General features: G+C 39.7%; 1 protein-coding gene across 4 annotated transcripts in view; it reads left to right on the forward strand.

Moving 5' to 3' along the window:
• PIGN (phosphatidylinositol glycan anchor biosynthesis class N) overlaps window positions 1-24,468 on the forward strand; it is a 199,635-nt gene that overhangs the window by 3,964 nt on the left and 171,203 nt on the right. For 3 of the 4 annotated variants that reach the window (XM_075084211.1, XM_075084210.1, XM_075084212.1), the window contains exons 2-5: window positions 9,272-9,531; window positions 13,585-13,706; window positions 14,803-14,901; window positions 19,580-19,686. In XM_075084211.1, the coding sequence (XP_074940312.1) occupies window positions 9,305-9,531; window positions 13,585-13,706; window positions 14,803-14,901; window positions 19,580-19,686 (555 nt within the window). In that variant the 5' untranslated portion in view covers window positions 9,272-9,304. Of the gene's footprint in view, window positions 1-9,271; window positions 9,532-13,584; window positions 13,707-14,802; window positions 14,902-19,579; window positions 19,687-24,468 lie in introns of those variants that run through there. The other variant, XM_075084213.1, reaches the window with a different exon arrangement.

Here is a 24,468-nt window from a genome sequence, read left to right on the forward strand (position 1 = left end):
TTGAGATGGCCTGTGGAGGAGGTCATGCAATAAACTATGGTGTTAGCAAAAGGAATCCAACTAGTGTGAGGTGCAGGCTTTGGAGAACAACGTAGGAGTCTGAGGACATGCTTTGAACATGCTGAGTTAGCACTGCTGTTGGGAGGAGATGCAATCCTGTCGTGGTGCCAATGCAGAGGTTTGTTTTGGGGAACTAAACTGCAACAAAGTTATCTTTACTCTTCCTTTTTTTTTTTTTTTTCCTCTTGACGTTATTTTCAGTTGAATTAATTCTCCAGTCTGCTTGACTATACAGTAGCACGGATGGCTGTGCCAGCCCAAGAAAGCGGTTTGGCACAGGAATAAGTGGGGACGAGGAAAGGAGGACAGGACAACTCTCTGCAGCTATACTGGCTTTATTTTCCTTGCAGTATTTGTGACCGAAAACCTCACGTTCTTTTAACTGCTACTCCCATGACAGCCATTTCTGTGTAAAATACCTGACAAAATATATTTGCATTGCTGGTCTTGGGTATTTTGGAAAACATCCTTTTAATTACAAGCAAGTTTCTACAGATGGTAGGTGAATAACTGCTACACAGACGTCAATAATAGGCTTTTTCTGTCATCTCAAAACTGGTTGTGTCCTCTCTGAAAGTGGATACTGAAATAGGTAGACTTTGCCTTCCTGTTCTTGTAATGGAACTGTGTTTGGTGTCTGTCTCATAATAGCGATTGTCATCTCTTTGGAATCTACCCACCAGTGTTGTTTCGCTCCCCTCTTGCCAGCAGAGAGATCAGGAAGCTACAAATGAGTCTCCATTTTGGGGGGAAAATGTAATATGAGAACTGGAGAGAGGTTGCCCGTCTGTGTTCTCCAGGTTTCTGGGTCTCTGTCTATCAGTTTTCATCTTGCTCTCTGAGCTCTTTTCCTACAATGAAGCTATTGCCATTTTTTGCCGAAGAAGTTTGAGTAGTGGGGAGCTCTCATTTTAAATCAGCAGTGCCCCAAACTGCAAAGAGGCACAATACTGCTTGTTTCCAGGAATCATTTCCTGGCTCTGTTAATTATTGGAGACAGTCAGCAGCTGAAAAGTAAAGGTGTCTTACAGAAACGAAAAATGTCTTGGCTTTGTCTTAAAACCAAGTGTGAGCTCACAGGGTTTCAACAGAGGGTGTTTACAAGTCGCTATATCGTAAGGTATAACAAATGGTAATTACTTTGTTAGTAGAGACTGCTGTAGGAGCAAGAACAACTTTGTTCTGAAGTGAATGTAAGTATTTCAGGCTGCAGTAACTGATAATCTGAGTGGTTCTTGTGACTTACGCACGCTCAGGAAAATGGTTTCTGTGTGAAAACCTTGCAACTATGGCTGCTGGTGGAAGAGTTAGAGAGGTGAGTCCTTTGCATTAAGATTTCTTACTAGACCTCAAAGTATCCTTGGGCAAATACTGTGCGTATTTACATTACTATCTGAGAACTCGAATGCTCTTTTGGAGGTGATACAATCCATCCTATTAGTGTTTTTCTGCACTTTACAACTTGGCTATTGCTAATTTTTTTTACTAGTTTGTTTCATTTGGCGATTGAAGGAATTGGAGAACGTTTTCCCCTCGTGCTTACTTTATGACGAAGCAGTACTTCCAGATTTCCCAGGGACTGACGGGTCCATCACGGGGCCGAGTTCCGGGCGGCACCCCTGAGCGCGAAGGGCTCTGTGGGGCCCGGGAGTGGTGCAGGACCCTGGAGAGCACCCGCCCCCCCCCCCGCCGCCGCGGGTGGGGGCTGCGTGCCCCTGTCCCGGGGGGCGCTGGGCATCGCTCCCCTCCGCATTCGCAGCCTGCTCTGCCCAGCTCCGCTCGGCGGTGAACTGTGCCGTGTAACGCATCTGCAGTTTGGGTTGCTTCCCTTATGTGTGCTCACCTCAGGCTTTAAGGGAGTTTTTGTTCTCAGTGAAAAACTTAACTTACCTCCATCTGTGTCCACTTGGCTGTGAAACGAGGTTTGGTGGGTGAAGGTGTACGAAATATCAATTATACTAGTCAGTTGTTATTAGCCCTTTGGTTATATATTATATTCAACTGGCTGGCATAGTTAAATAGTACTTTAGAGCTCAAAAGCTCCAAAGTCCTTTTTTTAAATAAAAGCTTTTGAAAGGGTGGCAACCTACAAATTATTTGTCTTCTGTATTTCTTTTATTAAAAGTATAACTGTATGCTTAGAAGGTTCTCTTGTAGTCCTTTTTCTCCTTCAAACTTAAGCTGTTGGTAAATTGACATTCAGAGGCTTATATGCAAGATTCAACAGATGTGGCTTATTACTATTTGACATAATTCCTGCATATTTGTAATGGTTGATATTTATAAGAAAATGTGGCTTAATAAACGACAAACAACTTCTGTCAGCTTTTTTAAACCTTCCTTATTCACACTAGCTTCTATGGAACATTCTTTAAGCACTATTTTGTTGGTTTGTTGGGGTTTTTTTTGTGTCAAAGGGTGTGTTCTTTTCTGTGTATACAGAATACATTTGCAAGCTGGTTTTGCAAAGCTCACTGCAGCTGAAAGTTGTTCTTTTCCATCCTTTTCCCTGTGTGCTCTACATTAATATTTGTTGTATGACTTTAAAGAGTTTGATCCTTGTCTTTTTTTGCTAAAGGGAAGAACCGTGCTTCTTGTGTTGGTGCATGTGCTTTATTGCAAATCTCTTTAAAAATGTCTCGGGGGGCCTTCAGCCTTGGTTTGTCAGGGAGGGCTCCAATGAGACCGTGAGACTGCTGTGGCAAGCTGTCTTCCATGTGCTTGTGTTCCCTTAAGTGCCACTTGTGCCTTGACCCTAGCAGCTGTGCGAGCTAGTGGGCTAGGTTTTGTGAGATACTTTTGGGGAAAGAATGCCAACCTGAGAGTATCCCATAAAACTTGTAATATGAAAAATCTGTCTACAAGATCTCCAAAGAGGGCAAGAAAAAATGACAGGGGAAAAAAAAAATCCTTATTTTTTCAAGAATAGAGATATCTGAGTAATGCAAGACGCTCTTGGCAGCACACAAAGAACTAAACAGTCCATACTGAGATGAAAATATAATGTTAAGCTGTAGAGTAGTGGTGCTTGAAGAAGACTTGCTGATAGAGTATTGCTGAATGACGCAGAAGTCAAGAAATACCCATGAGGATTTGCAAATACCTCCTGAGAACAGGCAAGGCCTCCCAAATGCTGTTGCCTAGTGAAAGAGCTGATTTGCAGGAAAACCACTCGGGGTTTATTGTTGTGGGGTTTTGCTTTTTCCACATTCTGAATTTCTAGCTGCCCCCATACTGAGCAGACATAATGCCAAATTTCTACTCTTTTGTATTTTCTCCGCTTGGCTAACAAGTGTTACCAAAGGATGATGCTCTTGTTTTTGCTTTCATGCCTCAAAGTAGTCCTGATTTCTTAAAGAAGTACCCTTGTTCTTTTTGCCAATGTCATCCTGTTGCCAGTGTTGTTCTCAAGTACATTTTTGCTCTAGGGAGGCTTGTGGATACGATTTCCCATGTTTACAGGGTAATTCAGAGAAAATTGCATGGGCTGACATTGGGGTAACTGATTTTCAGTACATTCAAGTATTAGGGCACTTGATATTTTATTGGCACCTTGTAGGCCATAGTCAAATTTCTCCTTGAAAAGTTTTGGCAAAAGAGACTTTTCTAGGCAGTCGGAGTAATTTCGATTATCAAGTAATGTTAAAAATAAAATTAAATATTCTTTTAGCTCTTTGCCTCAGGTTTGGATGTGCTTTACTGAACCACATTTAAAATTTAAAACCGATGTCATTTGTTTTTATAATCCCTACAATACTCAGTGAAGATGTTGAACATAAAATAATTTTAAACAGATGGTTTGAATTACAAAAGCCACTTCAGTGCAAGACCAAGTGGAAATACTGTAGTTCCAATTTCATTGTCTGGCAGAGCATGTTGTGCCTCAATAGAGAATGAAAATGACACTTTGGAAATAGGGAAAAGGTACTTTATCATTATCCCACTTCTATTCATAGTATGATTATATGATAAAATCAAGATGAGGGTTTTGGGTTTCCTATATTTAAGTAGCATGTAAAGATATGAGAGAGAGTTACCCTGAGACTGGTTGGTAAGGCTCTTGTCTGTACCAATTAATTTATACAGTAGGTGTATGTGCTGTGACAGCAGGAATGACTTGATTGCATTTCTTGAGTAGTATAACTCTTTAAAAATCTAAATTAGTAAAAGAATAGGGTAGGGACTGCTAGTACCATCTTAGATGATGGATAACTGCCATACCATGCAAAATACTGTCAGTTAGACCATGGAGCTTCCACTTTGCTCCCCTGTCCTAAGTAAAATGATAGTTTTTTATGTATGGACAAATGGTGCAGTCACTGCTTTGACAGTTTAAATTAGAAAATACACAACACTGTTTAGTTGAAAAATGTGTTAGTCAGCCAGAAACATAGCAGACGTTTCTATCTATTTCTTTTTTATATATATAAAAGATACTTACCAAGGCTATTGATGCTTATTGAAAATGCATTTCCAATGGATTTTCTTCATCTTAACCAACAGACTTGACAGTGTTAGTGAAGCATGGTCCCTCTAAAAGAAATGACTAATGTATCTTGAGCTCCCTGTCTTGCCACTTTATTACCCTTAAAAAAAATATTCCTGCCAATGGGGCATATTCCATGTAGTATTTTTGTGTATGTTTTATTGCATATTTGAAGAAAGGAAAATATAAAAAGGAAATGTTACATTTCTCACAAAGAACTATATTGTATTGTGGTACAAGTATGGTTTTCTTTACCTTATAAATAATGCGGACAGATTATAACTTCAGAGCAATGCAGCTTAGATGTAGATTACTTTGGGAAAATGAAGGCTGTGCTTAATTATGTTAACTTTCCTGTTAAGTGCTGAGGGACCTGATCCAGCTCAGGTCTGTGGATGTAGCTTCTGTGGCACGAGTCAAAAAAATGGGGGGGGGATGCAGGGGGGCAAGGGAGCTGGTCAGCAAGTTATGGATCAACTTGAAAAGAGGGAAAAGCTGATGTGAAATAAACTGCCTGCTTCTTGTCTCTGATGGTTGGGCTTAGGTGGCTTGCTGCAGCTGTCTTGCTCCCCTGCCGCTGTCAGAGTCTGGGTGTTCTAGTCCTTGCACTGACGTGACTGTTGGTGAGGAACTTGCAGCTAATAGCAGGATTGTTTTGTATTGTTTTGATGGGTGTGAGTACAAAGAAAGAGAGGGTCTCTTCATCCCATCTGCCACCAGGTGCTGAACTTTCTGAGGATTCAGGGGGGGAACCAACAAGAAAAAAACTCAGCCAGAAACCCCTTCTCTAATCTGCGTGAATCACTTTATTCTGGAAAAATTGAAAATAGTTAATCGTTGTCAGGAGGTCCTTGCTGCTTTTCTTTCTTTAATCTAGACTTTAAGAAGGGTGTCTGCTGGTTCTGGCTTATCTCTCAGAATGACTGCTCCCCTGCATCTGCTCACTCTCTTCTCTGCTCATGTACAACATCCAATAAAGTAGGAAGCTCTGAAGTCTACTGAAGCCCTTGGCATCACCAGGGCAGTGCTAATTTTCCACTTGCTCTGTTCATGTGAACAACTCATATTTAACAGGCAGTGAGTAGCTTGGTGAATCTTTAGTTCTTTTCTGTTCAGGATCCAAAAAGGGCCTTTATTAAGAATCCACACCAGCTTTATGGTGTTGGCTCCAAATTGTTTAAACAAAAATACCTTACGGGATGGTTTAAATTCTGACATACTCGAAGTTGGACAGTATCATTACTGGCTCTGTGTTTGGTTTGGGGGGTGGTGACAGAAGAAGAAATAGAAAAGAATAAATCGGAGTGTGATGTATAGCTTACTAGTTGGGCTGAGTCTGTAGAGGAGGTGAATTGGCTGTCTAAACTGTATTATCACAAGTGATATGTTTGGATGGACACTAAGAAATGGCATGTGGCAAATAGTTTGTAACACGTTTCTCTATTATCTACAAGATGAGAAGATTATTTCTCTTGGTGTGATAGGCACTGGCTTAACAGAATTAAGTAAGATAATGCAGTCAGGATTTGGGTAAAGCTTGCATTTGGCTTTGTGAAAATAAAGACTGTGGGAGGTAGCGCACTAAGTCACTTGCTAAGGGATTGCCTGGGAAGTATCAGAGGACACAAAAATGCTGAGAATATCCTTGGCTTAGGTTTTCTTGACAGAAAGATGTAAGATGTATTTTCAAGTGACAGTTTGTTTATCTACTTTTCGGACAGCCAGGCACCTGAGGTCAGACACATTTTTGCACTAGTAATAAATGCTTAGATCTGGGTCATTGTCCTCCAAAGTGAAAAGGGGTATTTTTCTTCTCTTGACAGGCTGTGGCTTTTGCTTTTTCTTATAAGCTAGTGCTTAATCCACTTTTTTCCTTTTAATCTTGTTATTTCTTCCTTTTAGCTTGTCTTGCAAGGTTTCTGCCTTGAACCATTGAGCACCAGGCTCTACAGAGAACTTTGCTCATAATGACCTCTGTAATGGAGAGGGGAGGAGAAAACTAAAGGACTCTTCTCCCCCTCCCCCTTTGTGTGGTATGCCATAGAAGTTGGATTTCATTTCTGTATCTCATTTGAGATACAGAGAAGTAGTATATAGATAAACATGTTTCCTGCTAAGGCAGATTGCACAGTGCTAGCTGTGCTTTCTCTGTGCCTAGAAGGCATGAGAGTGGACACTATAGGTTTGAGGGATGCCTGAGCACCCAGATTTTACCGGGTCAGCTGCTTTCTCCTTTTCCCAGCCAGAAAAGCATGCCAGAAGACTGCTGGGGACTGAGGAGTTTGATACTGATACTTCCATTTGCAGCTCCTCCTGATGCTGACAGGGCTGTCAGAACACCTGTGAGATCCTCTTCAGCCCCTGGTTCCCACATTGGACCTGCAGGTTCAGACTGGCTTTTGAATCACCCTGTCAAATGGTGATGCAAAAGCACAAAGAGGGAAGAAAAGAGGAGTGGAAGAGATCTCTGTATGGCAGAGGGCTCAAATGAGTGAAGATCTGTGCATTTTAAAATTTAGAGGTGCTGTCAACTAATTCTAGCTGTTCCTGCACTGGTTGTTTGGAGACTGTGTTGACTGTTACGTGACATCTCTCCTTGGAATTGCAGTCCAAGACCTTGCATTGCATCTTTCAGAACACAGATCAACTGATGATTCCACTCCTCTTGGAAATGGGTGGAGAAAAAAAGGTGTAATGTCACAGCATATCATAGGCAGATAAAAACCCTATGACCCAGGAGATCAACAATGAGGTTTTTCCACAAATACCGTTTTTCCTAAATCTCCTTTTTCTGACTCATGAAGATGGTCCCCAGATCTTGTAAGGAAAAGGATATTTTTCAAGATAAATATTTACCTTTCCCTCTCCATATTGATGGCCCCTCATGCCAGAGTGCAACAGAGGAGAGATGACCACAACTACCCAATTTAATACTGAAGTGGGAGATACTCATCTTCTCTTTGTTTAGTAGGGTGTTAATCTCACCAGTTTAAGGCATTAATAGTTTGGATTCTTTTATCAAATACAACTACATCAAAAGAAAAAGCCCAATGGAAAATAAAATGGAATAAAATTAGGTCTGGCGTTCCACTTAAAGGTATTTCTGTGACGGTGGTTTCATGTATTTATATGTATTCATGCAGGAACACTGAGTAACTAAAAAATAAACAAACTGGTATTTACAAATATTCCAAGTCTCTCTTGGAATTTCACTTGTAGACATAAAAGCATTTAAGTTCCTGATTAACGAAAAGTTTTTGTTTGATCACTTAAGCATGGCTACTACGTGTCTCTTTGAATGTTGTATTTCGTTACCTTGATCTTGTTACCTGGTTTCTCTCCAAATCTCTAAAATGAGAAACTACGATATTGATGTTTCTGATTAGGATTGGAGTTGTTGCATCTGCGTTTCATTAGGGAAAATGGGTGGAATTAGAAGTTATGCTTAAGTTGCATAAAGGTCTGAATTTTCTTTGGGTTAAATAGTAATAATATATATTCACTTCCAAATCTTTTCTTAGTGTGTGGGTCTGGTTTTCCTGGCCCTTTATTTTTAATTAAAAAAAAAAATCTTTCAGAGTTACGGGTACGTGGTAGTGAAACTCTTTTTCTTTTGATAAGACTGGTAGTCTTACCATGTGGTGGATATCTGTGTCTGTCCAGTTACTGGAATTCTGTAAGTAACAAGATAAACCTATATATTTTCATTTAGAAGCACTAAGTAAATTCTGAAACAAAGACTTCTTTTAGAGGTAGGTGTGTATTTACATAGGTAATTGAATATTCGAACCTTCCAGGCTGTTAGGAACATCTCTTTCTAAATTGGTGAGTGGAGGTCTTGTTTTGTTAAGGTTGGTAATTAGCTAATATTTAAATAACTAAGTTAGCAGCGTGGACAGCACTAATAGTACTTTGTCAAAACTAAGCCTCATTCAGGCTCAGATCCCGCACTTACCTGAGTCAAGATACATATTTGTGTTGCCTTCAGTAGGCATCATGTGAACCCCTCAGTACACGTGGGCAGACGTATACCTTTCCACTGTACCTGTTATTAAGCATATTTGTATTCCTAACCTGAAAAAACCCCGATATTCCCCTTTTGAATGTTTTATCCGTGAAACATAATCGTAACCTGTTATGCTTTTGTCATCTGTTTTAGAAGAGGAATAGTGTTCTGCACTCAGCAAAGCATCTTTATTCATTTAAAAGAAGTTTTCTGTTTATAGGCAGAATATAATGAGCCCAGAATTGATAGTAAGCTTAGCAAAAGCAACTTTGGATGGATATTTGCTATAGGATGGCTCTCCCTAGCTGTCTTTGCCTTGTGTTTGCCTGAAGAGACCTCAACGCTGTCATGCAATCAGCCAGTAGAGGGTAGTATGTTCATGGAGACATTGCATTGTCCGAGTCTTCAGTAACTGATGTAGGTAGCAAAAAACTGCTGAATATCAGACAAACTGGCTTCATTCAATGGTCTTCTGAAGCTGTCTGATACCTCAGTAAACGCCAAAGATGTGTTGCTGAGACATAGTGACTATCAGAAAGTCAGAATTAGCCATGCAGTGACTTTTGACCAAAACTTCTGGGAAAAAGCTTGTTGGAAGCAGAGATTGGTTGTGCATCCTGGGTAATGGCTGTGGTTATGGTACTCCCGTTCTGTAACAAATTAAATACTGATTCTGATAAGTCTCATCTGCCTAATTTTATTTTCTCACTCTCTCTCAGTGTTGGACTTTTCCTTGCCAGCCCACTGTTGCCATGGGTATACCGGTCTTCATACTTGCCGCCCTCCTTGTGCATTGTGTGTTCCTAGTCTCCATTTTTGACATCTACTTCAGCTCTCCCCTGGTTCATGGTATGAGTCCTCAGCAGACTCCACTGCCACCTCCAGCAAAACGTCTCGTACTCTTTGTTGCTGATGGTCTGCGGGCAGATTCACTGTATGAATTGGACAGTAACAATACGCCCCAAGCACCTTACCTGCGGTAAGTCCATCTGAAAACGCTACTGATTCAGAAGATTTTGCTTCTGGAGGCAGAAGCAAAATCTTCAACGTATGTAACGTTGAAAAGAGAACAAGAGGAACGCTGGCAATTGTGGTGGCTTGGGTACTGCCATCCGTCTGCCTTTGAAATAACAAATTTTGCGGAGTTACACTCTGCAGAAATGCATGAATTTGAGTTGGTGTCCCTTGTTGTCAGTGAAGCTGCTAAACCATGAACAGAGTAAATTGAGTCAATGTTGTCTCTGAAAACTACAGCTAGCCAGTAACTGAGTGTGAGCTTTCTCCATTCACATCAGCATAGTATCAATTCTGAAGCCTAACAGAGTTGTTAATTTAAACTGCTTCCTGGATGTTCAGTTTAGGAGAAGTAGTTCACTAACGTGCTTGTCTTCTAATTCTAAGCTACTGATGAAGCTTTTTAAGGAGCGATTAAAAAAGATGGCCTGAATGGATCTAACAGCAGGCTGCCACTTCGTATTTGTTCCACCCTTCCTGCATGCATGACCCTACCACCGCCCTTGTGCTTTCTGGTGTGTGTCTGATTGCTTAATGGGATGATTTGGTTTAAGATTGTGAAAAACTAATCCTGCCAAAAAAGAGTGTTAAAAGACATATCATTGAGTGCTTAAAACTAATTTTCACCAACCTTCCCTGTTTCCTAATGTCAAGATAATTATTTGATCATAAGACAAATAATTTTGTAGACTAAAAGAAGTAGACAGTATTAAATAAGGCTACTCTTGTGTAATAGCACTGGTCTGGCTTGAATATCAGAGCAAACCCAAAGCTGTTAGAGCATTTGCAGTCTGCCACAGCAGTTGCCAGATTATATGGGATTACTTGTACCTGCTGCTTCTGTTAGTGTTTTTGTAAGGTGCTGTCGACCACATCAGTGTGAGTTTTCCATGTTGTCTTTTAGCAGTGGACTTCACACTTCCTCCAAAGCAGTCTCTTCTCTTAGCAGTAAAACTGTTGGTCTTTTGCACCATCAACAGGTATGAATGCCATAATGGCCCAATCAGTAGGAGCAGCGATGGGTAGTGGGTAGGAAAGAGTTATAACGGCTACTTTTGCCATTACGTGGTTTGGGTTTTTCAGTTTCAGCTATTCAGCATTATTACACCTGTCTAGAAGTAAAAAGCTAAACCATGTATTAGCTTGTCCAGTGCTACAAAGTGTGTGCTTTTGCTGTCTCTGCTTTACCTTGTTTGTGGAGTTACCGGCTTTCTATTTCAAAATCTGTAGAGTTAAAACATTGCCACCTGCACTGAAAGTGTGTGGGTGAATGGAGGGAAAGAACTGTCTTGTAACAAGCAAAGATGCTGGTGGGTCACTGAGTAGAATAAAATGCCAGTGGAGGTTTGAAGTGCCATCTGTACTTCTCTCATTCTCTATATAAATACATATGTGTGTGAGCACGCATGTGAGAGAAGATGAAAAGAAAAAACATGTGGCGTGGCATGTTGTACCTTCTGAAAGGTAGAGGGCCAGGCAGTCCAGAGCAGCTCTAGTACATGTATTGCTACAATTTTGAAGCAAGAGGCTCAACATTTTGTCACCAAACCTTTGAGCTATGCAGCTTCCATAAGTTAATCTTGTAAACAGGTTGACAAGATCAGACGTTAGTTGCTGGAAGTGTTTCCTTCTTTATTCTGTCGAGTTATTGCTGTCTGAGCTGTGCTTTTTCAATAATATTAACCCAAAGTATATGCAATTTAATGTAAAGTTCACTTTTTTGCACATTCATTCCTAAGTGCCAAGTGTTCGGTCCATTATATGCTTTATAGTAGCAGGAACATAACAGCCAGATTATTTACCTCATCCAGGTGGAGAGCTTTGGGAACTATTCTGTTGTTAATGAGGAAAGATTATGTTTAAATGAGCAAGAACCATTCTTGTAGCAATGTGCTATAAATAGAAGCAAAGTTTTAGTAGGTACATAAAATCAATAATAAATATCCATTAGGCTTGGAGCAGATAGCTGGCTGATATATGCCAAGTACCTAGTCTTTTCTCTTACAAATATTCCTGAAAAATCTGGTTTTCAGCAGTGTTGTGATAGCTGTGAGGGATGGTAGGTGGTCTGAATTGCTGTGGTGGTGGTGATTTCAGGGAAGGTGTCTTCTTCCTTGCCTGTCATGTTTCAGCCATATTACTATCTCATATTCATCATTGTTATTATGGGTAGCTAATGTTTATACTGTCAAGGAAATTAATTTTTTAAAACGGCTCTTCTGAGTAAAAGGCTTTGTAGTAATTCAAAATAGCTAAATGAATTTTGAACAGGTAAATGAAAATATCTGGCTATTTTTTTTTCTGCCTGATATGTGTTATTGTTGACTTCAGATCCTGTGATACAGCGCTAGAAAAGCAAAGGTAAAGGATTACTTTCCAACTCAATAGAAATCAAATTCTAATTAAAATCACTTCTTACCTGTTGTTACAATGAAGTGTGAGGAAGGCCAAAAGTGTTTTATTTTTGTCTTAAATCTTCCGCTAATGCTAGGGCAACACATTTTGAGCACAGTCTCCAGTAAGAATAAATTAGAAACCACTCATACTTATATCATTTTTTTCAAATTAGTACTTTTTTTTTTAGTACAACTTGTCTTAAAACCTAGCTGAGTTGAAAGCTAGGAATTACATGTCAGACTGCTGCTATATCACCTTTTATGTTTTTCACTGTAATATCTGGGTGGTTCCAAATAGTCCTGTAAGCTTTCAAGTAGGCCTGAGAATGTGAGGTGTGAGGTGCGTTGAACAAAAAAAATCAAAACAAAAAAACCCCCAAATCCCCCCCACACAAACAAAACCCCAACAAGCAAACTGTGAATCCTGCAAGCAGCCTGAAATTTTAAGTTGTGGTTTGACTCTTACTTCATTAGTGAGAAATATATTTAGAGCTGAGTGTACAGATCTTGTAATTAACAGTTGTATAACATCTCTGTTAAAAAAAGTTATGAAGCATGAACTCAGAATCTACTTGGGCTGAAACACATCCAATGAAAATATAGCGAATTTTGTAGCTTATATCATGAACAACAAATAATACAGTTTCCCAGTAGATTTGACTCTTAAACTGCTTTAAATTTGTTCAGAAGATTCTGCTGCTTTTTTCCTAAACATTAGTATAAGGTATGTCCTGGTGTGCTTTGTTTTCTTTCTTTCTTTCTTTCTTTCTCCCCTTGCTCTGACAGTGGGGAGTGAATCTTTCTCTTCTTCCAGAAGATGGAGACAAGAAAGCAGCATATGGTAATGCTCACCACTTGCTGTCCACAGCTCCAGCTATTCATGTCTTCAGCAGACAAGAGTAGTTTATGAGGCTGTTGCTTACACTCGGGCTTTGTCCTTTTTTCTTTGCCGTTTACCTGTTATAACTAGTGTATGTGCATAATCCCTAGACAATTTATATATTTCTGTATATGTGGTGAGAAGGTATTCTCTTTCACTTTGGTATAATTGTAAAAGATAGAAGGTTTAGTTAAATTTTCTCCACGTTGCTGAAATGATTTATGTGTTTTTTAAATTCTTGTGATGCTGGCTTCCAATATTCAGCACAGATAAAGGCAGACATGGTCACAAGAACTAATTACAGCTGAGCATATTTAATGAGTAAGAGAAGATTGAACTAGACACTTTCAAGCCAAACGGAAAGAACAAAGAAAAGTAACACCAGACAGAACAATGCGGGGCGGGGGGGGGGGGGGGGGAAGTAAGCTATAGCAGAAAGCAGCAGAAAAAAATAGTATGTTAATTCTAAGTGTATTAGAACATCAGGTAAACTAATCTGTTTGCAGTGCTGATGGGCCACAATAGTAATGTTCTCTGTGGGGTGTTATAATATAGAGCTACTTGCAGGTTAATGTTCTGCTTGTTTTGCTGCACAGCAGGGGGTAGTGAAAATCTGTTTTAGTCTGGGTTGTTTTTTGTTTTTGCATTTCCTGCCTCACATCTACCTGTCACTCTCTTTATCTACAATTCATTGTAGTTTTAAGAAGTCATAAGCATTAACTGCCTTGTATCCTGTTTTCAGGGGTATTCTAGAGAATAACGGCAGCTGGGGAATCTCTCACACCCGGGTCCCAACAGAATCCAGGCCAGGGCACGTTGCACTTATAGCTGGATTTTATGAAGATGTCAGTGCAGTTGCTAAAGGTACGCTGGTCGTGAAGCTTTGAACACTGTTCTCTAAAGTAAGGTGTTTCAGTGATGTGCTGGGTTTCTAGATGATTATTGATGAATAGCTGGAGAGTGGTTCGTATACCAAGATTATATGGAAAAGAATAATTTTGGATGGATTTCCCACCCTTAATATTGATAGCTATGAAAGTAGTTTACATAAGTTAATACTTCGTAACATGGTGAAATTTAGCACTCTGAGTCTGAAAGCTGAAGTATGTTATGGAACGACCTCTTCATGTAACAGTTTTTAATTATCATTTGGGATGTAATGGGAGATGGCTAAGGAGATGTCGCAAACAAGAAGTGAACTGCAGTGTCTCAGCTGAACCACTGACAGGTTGAGTTGGAGAATCAGTAGCAAAATAAAACAAAAACCCCAACTGTGTGTTTTGTCCAAAGCTGGCTGTTACTGCATGCATGGTGGTTAATAATGAGCAACAAGCCTTCGCATTACTGACTTGGTCTTTTGTGTGGTCCTCTGCCTTCCCCTGGGTTCTCAGGCGTGAACACCTGTGATGTTGCGTGTTGGTTTTGGACAAGGGAGTTAAGAGGAATTACTTGGTCTTGTCCATGTTCCTAATCAAAGGGCTCTTCCTTCTAGAGATCTGCTACAAATACAGGATTGGCAGGAATTGCCGTTAGGAGCATCTTTATATTTCTGTCAGCTGCCTTGTCATGGAAACAGAAGATCTTGAAGGTTTTATTATGATAAGGTGGAATGTGACTGGAAATATGATATATGAGTGTGTAATTTATGGCCTAAAATGCCAAAAGTTGAGTTCAGACAACAGGGGATTTAGAATTCAGGAGAATTTTAGCTGTCTAGAAGGTAAACCAGCTGTGTGTTTTGTCTGTCTGAATCCCTGCATAACGAGGTTGGCTGAGGTTTTCAGCTTATTTCTTAATGAATAGGGGACTAATTGCAAATAGATGTTGACATGGAAGTAAAACCAAGACTCGCAAAGTGGAGTTTGCTGTGAAATAAAAATTTTTTTGCATGGACTGTCAATCAGCAGTCGATGAGATCTTCTGGTAACCCCATTTAAATCCAGGTATGTTTATTTAACAGGATGGAAGGAGAATCCAGTGGAATTTGACTCTGTTTTCAATGAAAGTAAATATACTTGGAGCTGGGGAAGCCCAGATATTTTGCCAATGTTTGCAAAAGGTAAGGTTTAAATTTTTTGAATCTTTAACACTTAACATCAGGTAGTAAAATAGAGGCACAATTTCTAAGTTAGAGAAGAAGATGAGTGAAGTATTTCCAGTTTGTATAGTTGTGTATATCTGATTTCTAGTTTGTGAATTCAAGACTGGGTTGGAGGAAAAGAAGCAAGTTTTTAAAGAGGATATCCCTATTCATTACTCATCCGTTTAAAGAGGCCTTCCTAATTCTATCAGCATACTAAAGGAAACACACCCATAGTTAAAAGGACCTAATATTTTTGCTTTGATGTTTAAAGCTCTTGTTTGCAAGCCTGCAGCTGGGGTTTTTCTTCCTCTGTATGCAGCTCCCAGTGAGTTGGCTGACAGAACTGAAGCCATGCTTTCTGGGAGCCTGAGCAGGAGCTTATTGTGGATTATCCTGCTTCTACTTCAGAACAATAATGTGTAAAGGGAAGAACTATATGCAGGTAGGAACTGCCTGGTACTATTCCTGAAGCTGAGGTTGTTTCCCCATGGTGAGCAGTGTGTTAAAGTCTTGTCAGCCCAGTGCAATTGGTCTTTGAGCATGCAGAGATTGCTGAGCAACCCTTCAAATTTAATTTTGTTTTTTTCTTGGAAGAAACAGGGCATATAAACCCTTTCCCATAATCTCAGAGTAAAACAGACTGAAGTGAAAATGGGACAAGCTAGGGGCATAGGCGGGTGTTCTGTTCTAAGTGTTGGCATTGACAAATCAGAAAAATGTGATAGGCAGGATAGGATTGGAATCCAATATTGGTTTAGAAAAAGTGTACATCGTATTTTTCGTGATGATTCTAGAACTTTTTCTGAACTCTAATCTCTTCACCCTCTCCTCCCGGTATTCCGCCCACTCCCACACACCTCTTCTCTGTTCTTTGCTTGATCCTCATAAGTTTATGGTAAGCTGTAAAAATATCTCCTGATAATTTCCCATGACCTCATATTACAGCTTGTATTTGGGAATACTGTAATGGTGGTTAGGGAGAGGGGAAAGGTAGTACACTGCCCTTTCACAGATTATTTACATTTTTGGAGCTATGTTCCTGGGAAAATATTTTGGGAATTCAAGTACTTCCCCGAGCCCTGTCCTCCTACTAGTTTTGTTTAAGTAAGAAGATAAGCAGAGGACTTGGAAGCAACTTTGGTGTTATCTGGAGGGATGTGCAAGGGTAGTACCATATTGTCGCTATGCCTCTCAGTATGGCTCGTTCTGAGTGGCATCAACAATGGAGATTTCTTTTGCAGGGGGAGGGAAGTCCCTCCAAATGGAGGAAGGTTTAGTGTAGCACTGTATCTAGGAAAGTGAATTGTAGTTTCTCATAACAGAAAGGTACATTAACTTCTTTTAGTAGAAAAAGGTATTTCCCCTTCTTCTAAAGAGGACAAGTTTTATAATACAGAAGGGAATGGAATAAAGTGTTTGTTCTTTAACTTTATGTTTACAAAAGAGCCCAGAAGGAGATAGGGGAGCATAGCTTAATTTGCCTCCCTCTTTCCATGTTGCAAATTAGTGAGGTCACAGGACTCTTCTTGTGTGTGTTTTATCATGCCAAAACGTTCAGAATTTTATTAACTGTTTGACTGCTGTCATTGGATGATGCATAAAGTGTATACAACACCTGCTGGTTTTTGGGAAGGAAAGAAAAATCCTTTGTTTCCTGTCATTGTCTGTCTTCTTGAGGTCCTTTTCCTGTCATAAAATAAGTATTTCAATGAAATAGTTGAGGATTCTATAGAGAATGTAAACAAAATGCTCACAGATCTCTTTTAATATCAAAATAGATATGCATGAAGTCTAAATTTGTCAAAGTTTCAATGACTCTGTGATTAGTGTTTTAGTCCAAGAAAATGTTCGAAGTACCGTTGAAACTGGTGTACAATTTATTTACATCTTAAGCAGGATTAAGAGGTGTTAGTTTCTATTAGTTAAACTTACTTAGGCTACACAAATTCCTTGTGATAATTTTAACCTTATTTTTCTATTACATTTTTAGATTATGACCTTGAAATTATCTGAAAGTAATGTACTTTGAAAATACCTATTTTATTTCCAGAATGCTCTTTAAAGTTTTTACTTTCTTCTACACTTGCCAGAATTTGAGGTTTGACTTGAACAGTCCAGTCCTGTGCTGTTTTTGTCATAGGTCTAGGTTGGAGTATAATCCAGAGTATTAAAAGCCATGCTGAAAAAGGAGCTGAGGCTGTTGCTTCTGTGACAGGAAGTAGATATTAGTTTTGCACCCAGATTGCCATTTGCTCCTCAGGTTACCTTTCTCTTGGAATCTAGCAGCAATGATAGGGTCATTGTTTAGCTTGAGTATGAAGAAGGGTATCAAGAGCATGGGGACAATGGGGACAAACCTTTGTCAGGGTTATTCTGGCCAGACAGACCTCTCTGTCTCCTCTTCTAGTTTCTTGTTCCTACAGCACATAAAGAAAAACACAGAATTTCTCACATTCCTCACCTGGCTGTGTTTGATGACAGCTGTCATGCCCATGCTCTGTCAGCTCAGTGTCTGACTGTCCTTGTGCCTTCATTGTTTTTCCCCCCCTCTTTTGTGCCTGCAAAATTTGCAGGCAAAAGTCTCCTGCTAGTCTGGGCTCTGACCCATGAAAGACTTGTCAGACACGGGACCTGCCCTGCTAGTAGAGCGAGAGCTTTGCTTTCTGCAGGATGTAAATCTTACTGTAAGAGGGTGATAACTTGATACCTGATCCTAATATTTGAATATTAATGCTGAGGGTGAGATGATGTGCCAGACAAGTCTGCAATAGCAATAGGTGGTACCTAGTGTGGGAGCTTCTGCCACCTCCAGTTATTTCCATTAGTGTAACGGCGGCACCAAACCCAGTAGAGCTCTGTGTTTGCTTCTAAAGGACATTTTCATCCCTGGCTTCCTTCTACTTCTCTATTCCATCTTTGCTTCCTCATCCCCAGACTTAAAGTATTGGGCATACTGTTGTCTGCCACCTCTCAAGTGACAGAAGTGAAATATTTTGTAACATTTTGCATAGTAGGCTTTCTTATTAAAAAAAAAACAAACCACCAATAATTTTATAAGCTATGCAGGTACTCCAAACCTTTTCTAGTATGGCTATATTTTGCCACTCTCTTTATAGCAATGCAGGGTTGGGTGGGATGTCTCCCTTTTGCTCTGGTAGAAATTAGAAATGGGTAAATAGTAGCTGTGTTCCTTTGAAAACTGCATGCTTTTGTTTGGCTTCTTTGGCGTGGCACCTCTCAAAGACAGATCTTCTCAGGTTTGCTGTGGCACTGCAGAAAAACAGTACAGCACTCTACCCTCTTAGACCATCAGTCATCCTGACAGTGATGGCCAGGGCTTATTTCTTCTTTTGAACTCCTTTATCCACCAATTGGAACTCCTTAAATCACTTTTTAATGCCTGGGAGTATTTTCTTCCTTTTCTTTCAGACTGTGAAAACTGCAGTGAGTGTTCTGGGTTATAAGTAGTAGTAATGTCTCCTGCGGGGCAGGGGGGAGCTGCGCCAGAAAATCTGTGCCGGCTTTCATCTTCCTGGCCTGAAATACCTGCATCCCTTGTGTGGGTTTGGACACAATCTTGGTTAAACACCTCCCTTCTGCTGGGATGTTAGTTAATTCACAAGCCTGGAAGCTTACAAAACTACATTATATGATTGTGACATCCAGCAAATCGATTATATTCTCTCTGGCCATCAACTGGTGGAAGAACATTTTCCCTCTGGGAGTTTACGTAGTCATGGTAGGAATAGCATCCCCCAAGCTGTAACAGCTCAGCCATTGGCTGAATTATTTCATTAAACTCCACCTAACTTCAATTCTTTCCAGGACTTCAGAAGTTTACTTTCTTCTAGGTCGTCAGCTTTTTTTCTTTTCCCCCTTTCACTGCTTTGCTCTTTTGACAGTGAGTACAGAATAAAATTGGCTTGTCCAGATACTGTGTTTTCACATCAGTGGCCCTTATGTTGTACTTTATGCCTGAATATGGTCCTGTAGTTGTCCCTTTTATATTTTGAATCCATGTTTTAAAGGTGCAGACTTTGAATATTGTCTTTCTGAAGTTGTCCTGTTGTCTATCAATACTGTGTTGCCTCCTAGAACTGGTATAGGGTAACTAAGTGACATCCCTCCTGTTGCCTTCCTTACACATGATGTATGATGTTTTCCTGTATAAAAGGCCTCTTTGATAGGGCATTGTCTTGTATGATTCAGTTTAACAACCAAAACCTAACAAAAAAAGCCACCCCAAAACACGTGTTCAAACAAGGTTCTTAATGTGTAGCTTCCTCTGTTAGAAGTTTCACAGTGAAAAGCCTTGTTTCAAAACTAAATTCTGTTTAATTTGCTTTAAATGGGATTTGTTCTACTCCTATCTGCTTTTCTATACTTTATTTCCGCACCTGAGCATACTGGATAATGTTGCTTCTCATTCCTCTGAGGTGTCGATAAGCTAATGGGTTAAAATGGTATTCAGGCTTCAAAAAAACATAAATGATGGGAAAGTTTAAAATAAGGAGAAAATTTCTTTGAGTACTCTCAGGATTGTCATTCTTGATAGGTTTCTACTCATGTGCATTAATATTCATGTATTTTTGACCATGAGAAAAGGAAGAAAACTTTTCTCGGTCTCCTATTACATCTATATTGTCTTTTGCAGGTGCTACTGGAGATCATGTTTATACGTTTTGTTACACAGCAGAAAGTGAAGACTTTGGAGCACAAGATGCAGCTGAGCTTGACACATGGGTTTTTGATCATGTTAAGGTGAGCAGAGAATCTTTTTATGCTACCTGTGTATAAAAAGCACAGCTGGATGTTGACTTTATCATAGAACATGTTAACTTCATCATAGAACTAAAAAGTAAGACCTTTGAAAGACCTGTCACTCCAGGTCATAAGTAAGAATTGCTTGAATCAATTATCCTGACTAGTGTAATAGTGCAGTGGAGAACAGAGGAAGTTTGTCATTCAGTGCTAATAAAAAAACCTAACACTAATAAAAGTACCCTTTAAAAAATTCTTTGCTTTTTTGTCTTAAATTTGCATATCCTCTGAAACCCATTTTAGAGTACTACAGACTCTTTAAAATCTTGAATGTGATTAGTTAAGGATTTTATAACAAGTATTATGGCATGGCAGAAACAGTAAGTCTTCATTATGAGAAAGAAATGGACAATATTATTGACTGAGTTTTGTCAGGCTTGTACCTACTGTAATTATACAGTGTGGCTTGTTCTAATGCACATAGCTGGCTCCTGATTATCTGCTGTGGCTCATGGTGAGATTGCGGGGGGCTAGGGGGTGGGGAGGTGGGTATGGGGTGAGTGGAGGCAACTTAGGTCCTGGAGCAGTATAACTTGTTCACATGGCACTCTGCTCAGCGGACTTGGGTCAGTGCTGGTTTGTGACTTTTGTTTTCTGTGATGCTGTCGCTCTAAGTATTAATAGTCCAAGGTGCATAGTTTCTGATTATTCCTTCATTCGTATATTCACGTTAATCTATGCTACCTCACTGGTCCTGGATTAAGAAATGCTGATAGTGGGTAAATGTTGGTGTGTAAATATCTATATCAGTGGAGCAATTAGATGAGTTGCTTTCTGGATCTCATAACAATGTTAATGGCGTTTAAAACTTAATAAAACCTTTTCCACAAGATCTCTGGTCTGTATGCATTAACATTAGCTAACCAGCATAAATCAAATCAAACAAAAAATAAACCCAAATAAATCAATAAACCAAATCAGCATCTATATTCGGAAGCCAACAGTGGGTCTGCTTTAAATGGTGACGTAGGGTGGAAAAGTTCATTATAGTTTGCTGATTTTCAAAGGGAATGGTTTTCTGAGTTTGCAGGTGAAAATATGTTTTTTTCTAACTGTCATCCTCTCCCTGAATGTGCACCTGTGCCAGGTTGCGTGTTGTAATGCATATCAACGTAATACAAGTCGTATTAGGCTGTCAACTACACTTGAGTAGCTGTTGTCTAAAAGTTGCACCCTGCTGTCATTTGGAGCTGCACAGCTATGTGAGGGTGGTACTACCTTTCTTTTGCTTCGAAACACCTAATGGTATGTCTTCTTTCAAACTATAATAGTGTGTTTAATATATATGTCATTACTGATTACTTTTTCCTTGCTACAAGCACCATTACTTTAAAGACTTATTTTGCTCATCTAAATTTCATACTGTGAATGGATAGGACTCGATTGACTGGTGTAAAACACTCATTCCACTAATCATCTCTTCAATTACACATCAGTGATTACGTCAGAACTGTGAAACTTAAGGCCGACTGAAAGTGAGGTCACTCTGCTATTATAACTCAGACAACCCTCAGCTATGCTGGTGAGGTTTTATATAAAGTAACAATGACAATTTGATGGAATCTAAATTCTGCTTTGCCTACTAGGTTTTTTTTGTTGTTGTTTGGTGGGGGTTTTTTGCCTTAGAGTTTTATCTCCAGTATTTAACAACGTATTGTTTAACTCTGTGTTGGGCAAAGTGGTCTCTGGATTTCTGCCGCTTTAGGAAATAAGACACTAATGTGTACTCCTTCTCTACTGTGTAGTCAGTAGGTCCCAAGCATCATGAGGGCCACTTGTGGCTCCCTCTGCCCCAGAAAAGATGGGGATAAGATGGAGAAGGGCTAACTAATGTTTGTGCTGGCACCCTGAACTTGCTTGTTCTCTTAAAAAGCGGTAACTAACGATAACTCAGTTGGTTAGGAGGTGTGAAACCCTGACTAGTTTGCATTTGTATGGATCAGAAGCAGATGGCTTAAATCATGAGTGGAGTTAAAAATATATGCTACTTGATAGTGCCTGTCATGTCTGCTTGTGGTACAAAGTGATCCCAGCTCTTTCTTGGGACAGACAAAATTGAGTGTAGACTAGGCTGGGTGGGGTTTTTATCTGCAGCTGGGTTAAAACTCAGTGATTTTAGTGTGTGGTAATAGCTTGGGAGTGGCTTCGAGATCCAGATGGCCACAGAGTTGATTGACTGTGGGAATTTTTTTTGGTTTTTAGTTTTATGTTTTAGAAACCTTCAAAATAATTAAGGAACTGAGTATAATTTAATGTGGTGTGGTCCAATGATTCTCAGTTAAATAACCTTTACCTAGATCATAGTTTGAGTCTGTGCTAAAGAAAAATTAGGGAGTGAAATACTGAAAGTCCAGGTGAACTAATGGGGAAAAATGGTCTTTTTAATGCATTTCTGATATTTTTAGGTGTTCTGTGAAAAAACAGTTTTATCAGATTTAACTCTTTTTTTAGGGTAAAATGATTAAAATTCCAGGAACTCTAACAGTCTTGGAGATGAGTCACAGTAATGGTCTAACCACGATTTATTATGACTGCAGGGTAGGATATACTCACGGTATTCAGTTGATGTCTTTTGACTTAAATGGTGCAGATGGCAAACTTTTCCCCCCCCCCTCATTTTGAACACAGTACCTCATTCTTTCTTTGGCCCTTTTCTGCTGGAAGAAGGCCAGACCAAGCCTTCAGACTGTCCCTTCTGCACAGGGTGGGGGTTGGAGTCCAGAACTGAATGATTTTAAACTTTGAAGCTCTGTAGACAGTGCCGTGACCTTATGTGGATTTCAATACAGATAGCTCTGCTCTAACTAGCAGGACAATGGTTGAATGATTTATTTTAAATGTGTGTAGGAGTCTTGTGCATGAGCATGCTCAACTCGTATAAACCTGGTGTATACATCTTTGTCCTGCCTTTGTACATTTATTTTACATCTGAAAAATAGTATAACTATTTAAACTCTTACATGAGCACAAATCAGTGTGCACAGCTTTAATCAGCCAATTTAATTAAGCTGTCCTCGATTCATGTATGAAGGAGCCTTGTGAAAGGAGGTTGGTTTGGTCTCTTTCTCCCTGTGCATCCATGCAGTCAGCAACAGTTTATCAGGTCAGTTAAAGGATCATGCTTCCATGGGGGGCTCTGGGGGAACAAACGGTTCCCAACAACTTCTGTTAAACATCTATGGAGTCCATATCTTGTTCAGACATCAGTAAATCATGTATCTGCTAGATCTTCTAGGTAGTTTTTTTCTTCTTCTTTGTTTTCTTCCATCCAGTGAAGGAGATGATACTAGAAGATTACACACAGTCGTAACCAAACTTTTCTTGTAATATTTTAATTAGTATTATAATTAACTTTACAGTTCACTGTGAATGTTTTAATGGAAAACTTCTCACTGATTTTACTAAATTGCATATCGGTTGTAGCCAGGGCATTATTTTTTGTTAGTTGCTGGAAAACCATAGAGAAGTTGCTAGAATCATAGAAAAAGAAGGTTGGAAGAAAGCTGCAGTGGTCATCAAGTCCAACTCCCTGCATGAAAGAGGTCTAGTTAGAGCAGGCTGCTCAGGCCTTGCCCAGTCAAGGTCTGAGCATCTTCAAGGGCAAAAATTCAAGAACCTCTTGAGCACCTGTTCCAATATATGGCTACAGTTATGGTTTAAAAAAAATTTTTAAGTCTCTTACTGGAATTTCCCACATTTCAAATTGTGGGTTTCCCCTTGTCCCATCACCAAGGGCCTCTGAGCATTCTGGCTTAATCTTCCCTTCACCCTCCCATTAGATGGTTGTGGACAGCGCTTAGCTGATCTTCTTGAGACTGGAAAAACTGAGTTCTCTCAGCCTCTTTGTTTACACCCATCCCTGAAAATTCTTAGTGGTGTTTGGCTTGAATATATGAAGAAGGTAATATTACTGCATAGAGCAAATAAAAGGGAAACAAAAAAAAATTGACAGAAAGATATAGTTAACCTATAACGGTGGCTCAGAAACTAGTGTTCGGTGGTGGGCCTCAAGTTTTGTGAATACTGAGTACCAAAAAGAAGAGGCCTTTAGCAGGCCACAAGAAGATACAAGGGTAGTGCTGAGCAAAGAATTTGGCAACCTCCAGAGCAAGGTGAAGTACTTTTTGCCCCTACCGTTTGATGTCCTGCTTACCAATTCACTTACTTTCTCAGCCTAAGGTAACTCCTTGTGGTGATCTTCCTGTTTGCTGTGTGTTTTGTTTTGTGGTTTTATTTATTTATTTATTCCTTCATTCATTTATCTAGTAGACCATTTAAAAATGTTCCATGGGATGAAGCTTGCTGTTTGCTCTGGGAGAAGTCTTAGGGTACACTCATCTTCCTTTTGTCATTTTGTTCTCAATTAGCCAGAGGTTTGGTGAGCTCTTCTGGCTGCTGCTGCGCTGGGTTACAAGGTGGCTGGGGGAATGGGGTAGTCTGGGTGCGTCATGGGAACTCGTCTGGTGAGCGAGGACAAGCTCAGGCCTTGCCTTCCTCGTGATTTTTTTTTTTTCTTTTCACTTAATCAGTTTGTGATAGAAAAATAGCTGCCTTCTAATATTGATCTACATTTTAGGGTTTCATTTTGGCAGTTTCCTGTTTGTCTGTTTTGTATGTTGTTTCCTTTTATTTAATTAAAAATAAGAAAACTGAATCCTGCAAACTAGTGGTGTGCTCTGGAAGGCTTCTTCAGTTTGCAGTCAGATATGTGCAGGTGGACAG

Source organism: Phalacrocorax aristotelis, chromosome 2 (genome assembly GCF_949628215.1).
Source record: "Phalacrocorax aristotelis chromosome 2, bGulAri2.1, whole genome shotgun sequence".
NCBI classification, from domain to species: domain Eukaryota; kingdom Metazoa; phylum Chordata; class Aves; order Suliformes; family Phalacrocoracidae; genus Phalacrocorax; species Phalacrocorax aristotelis.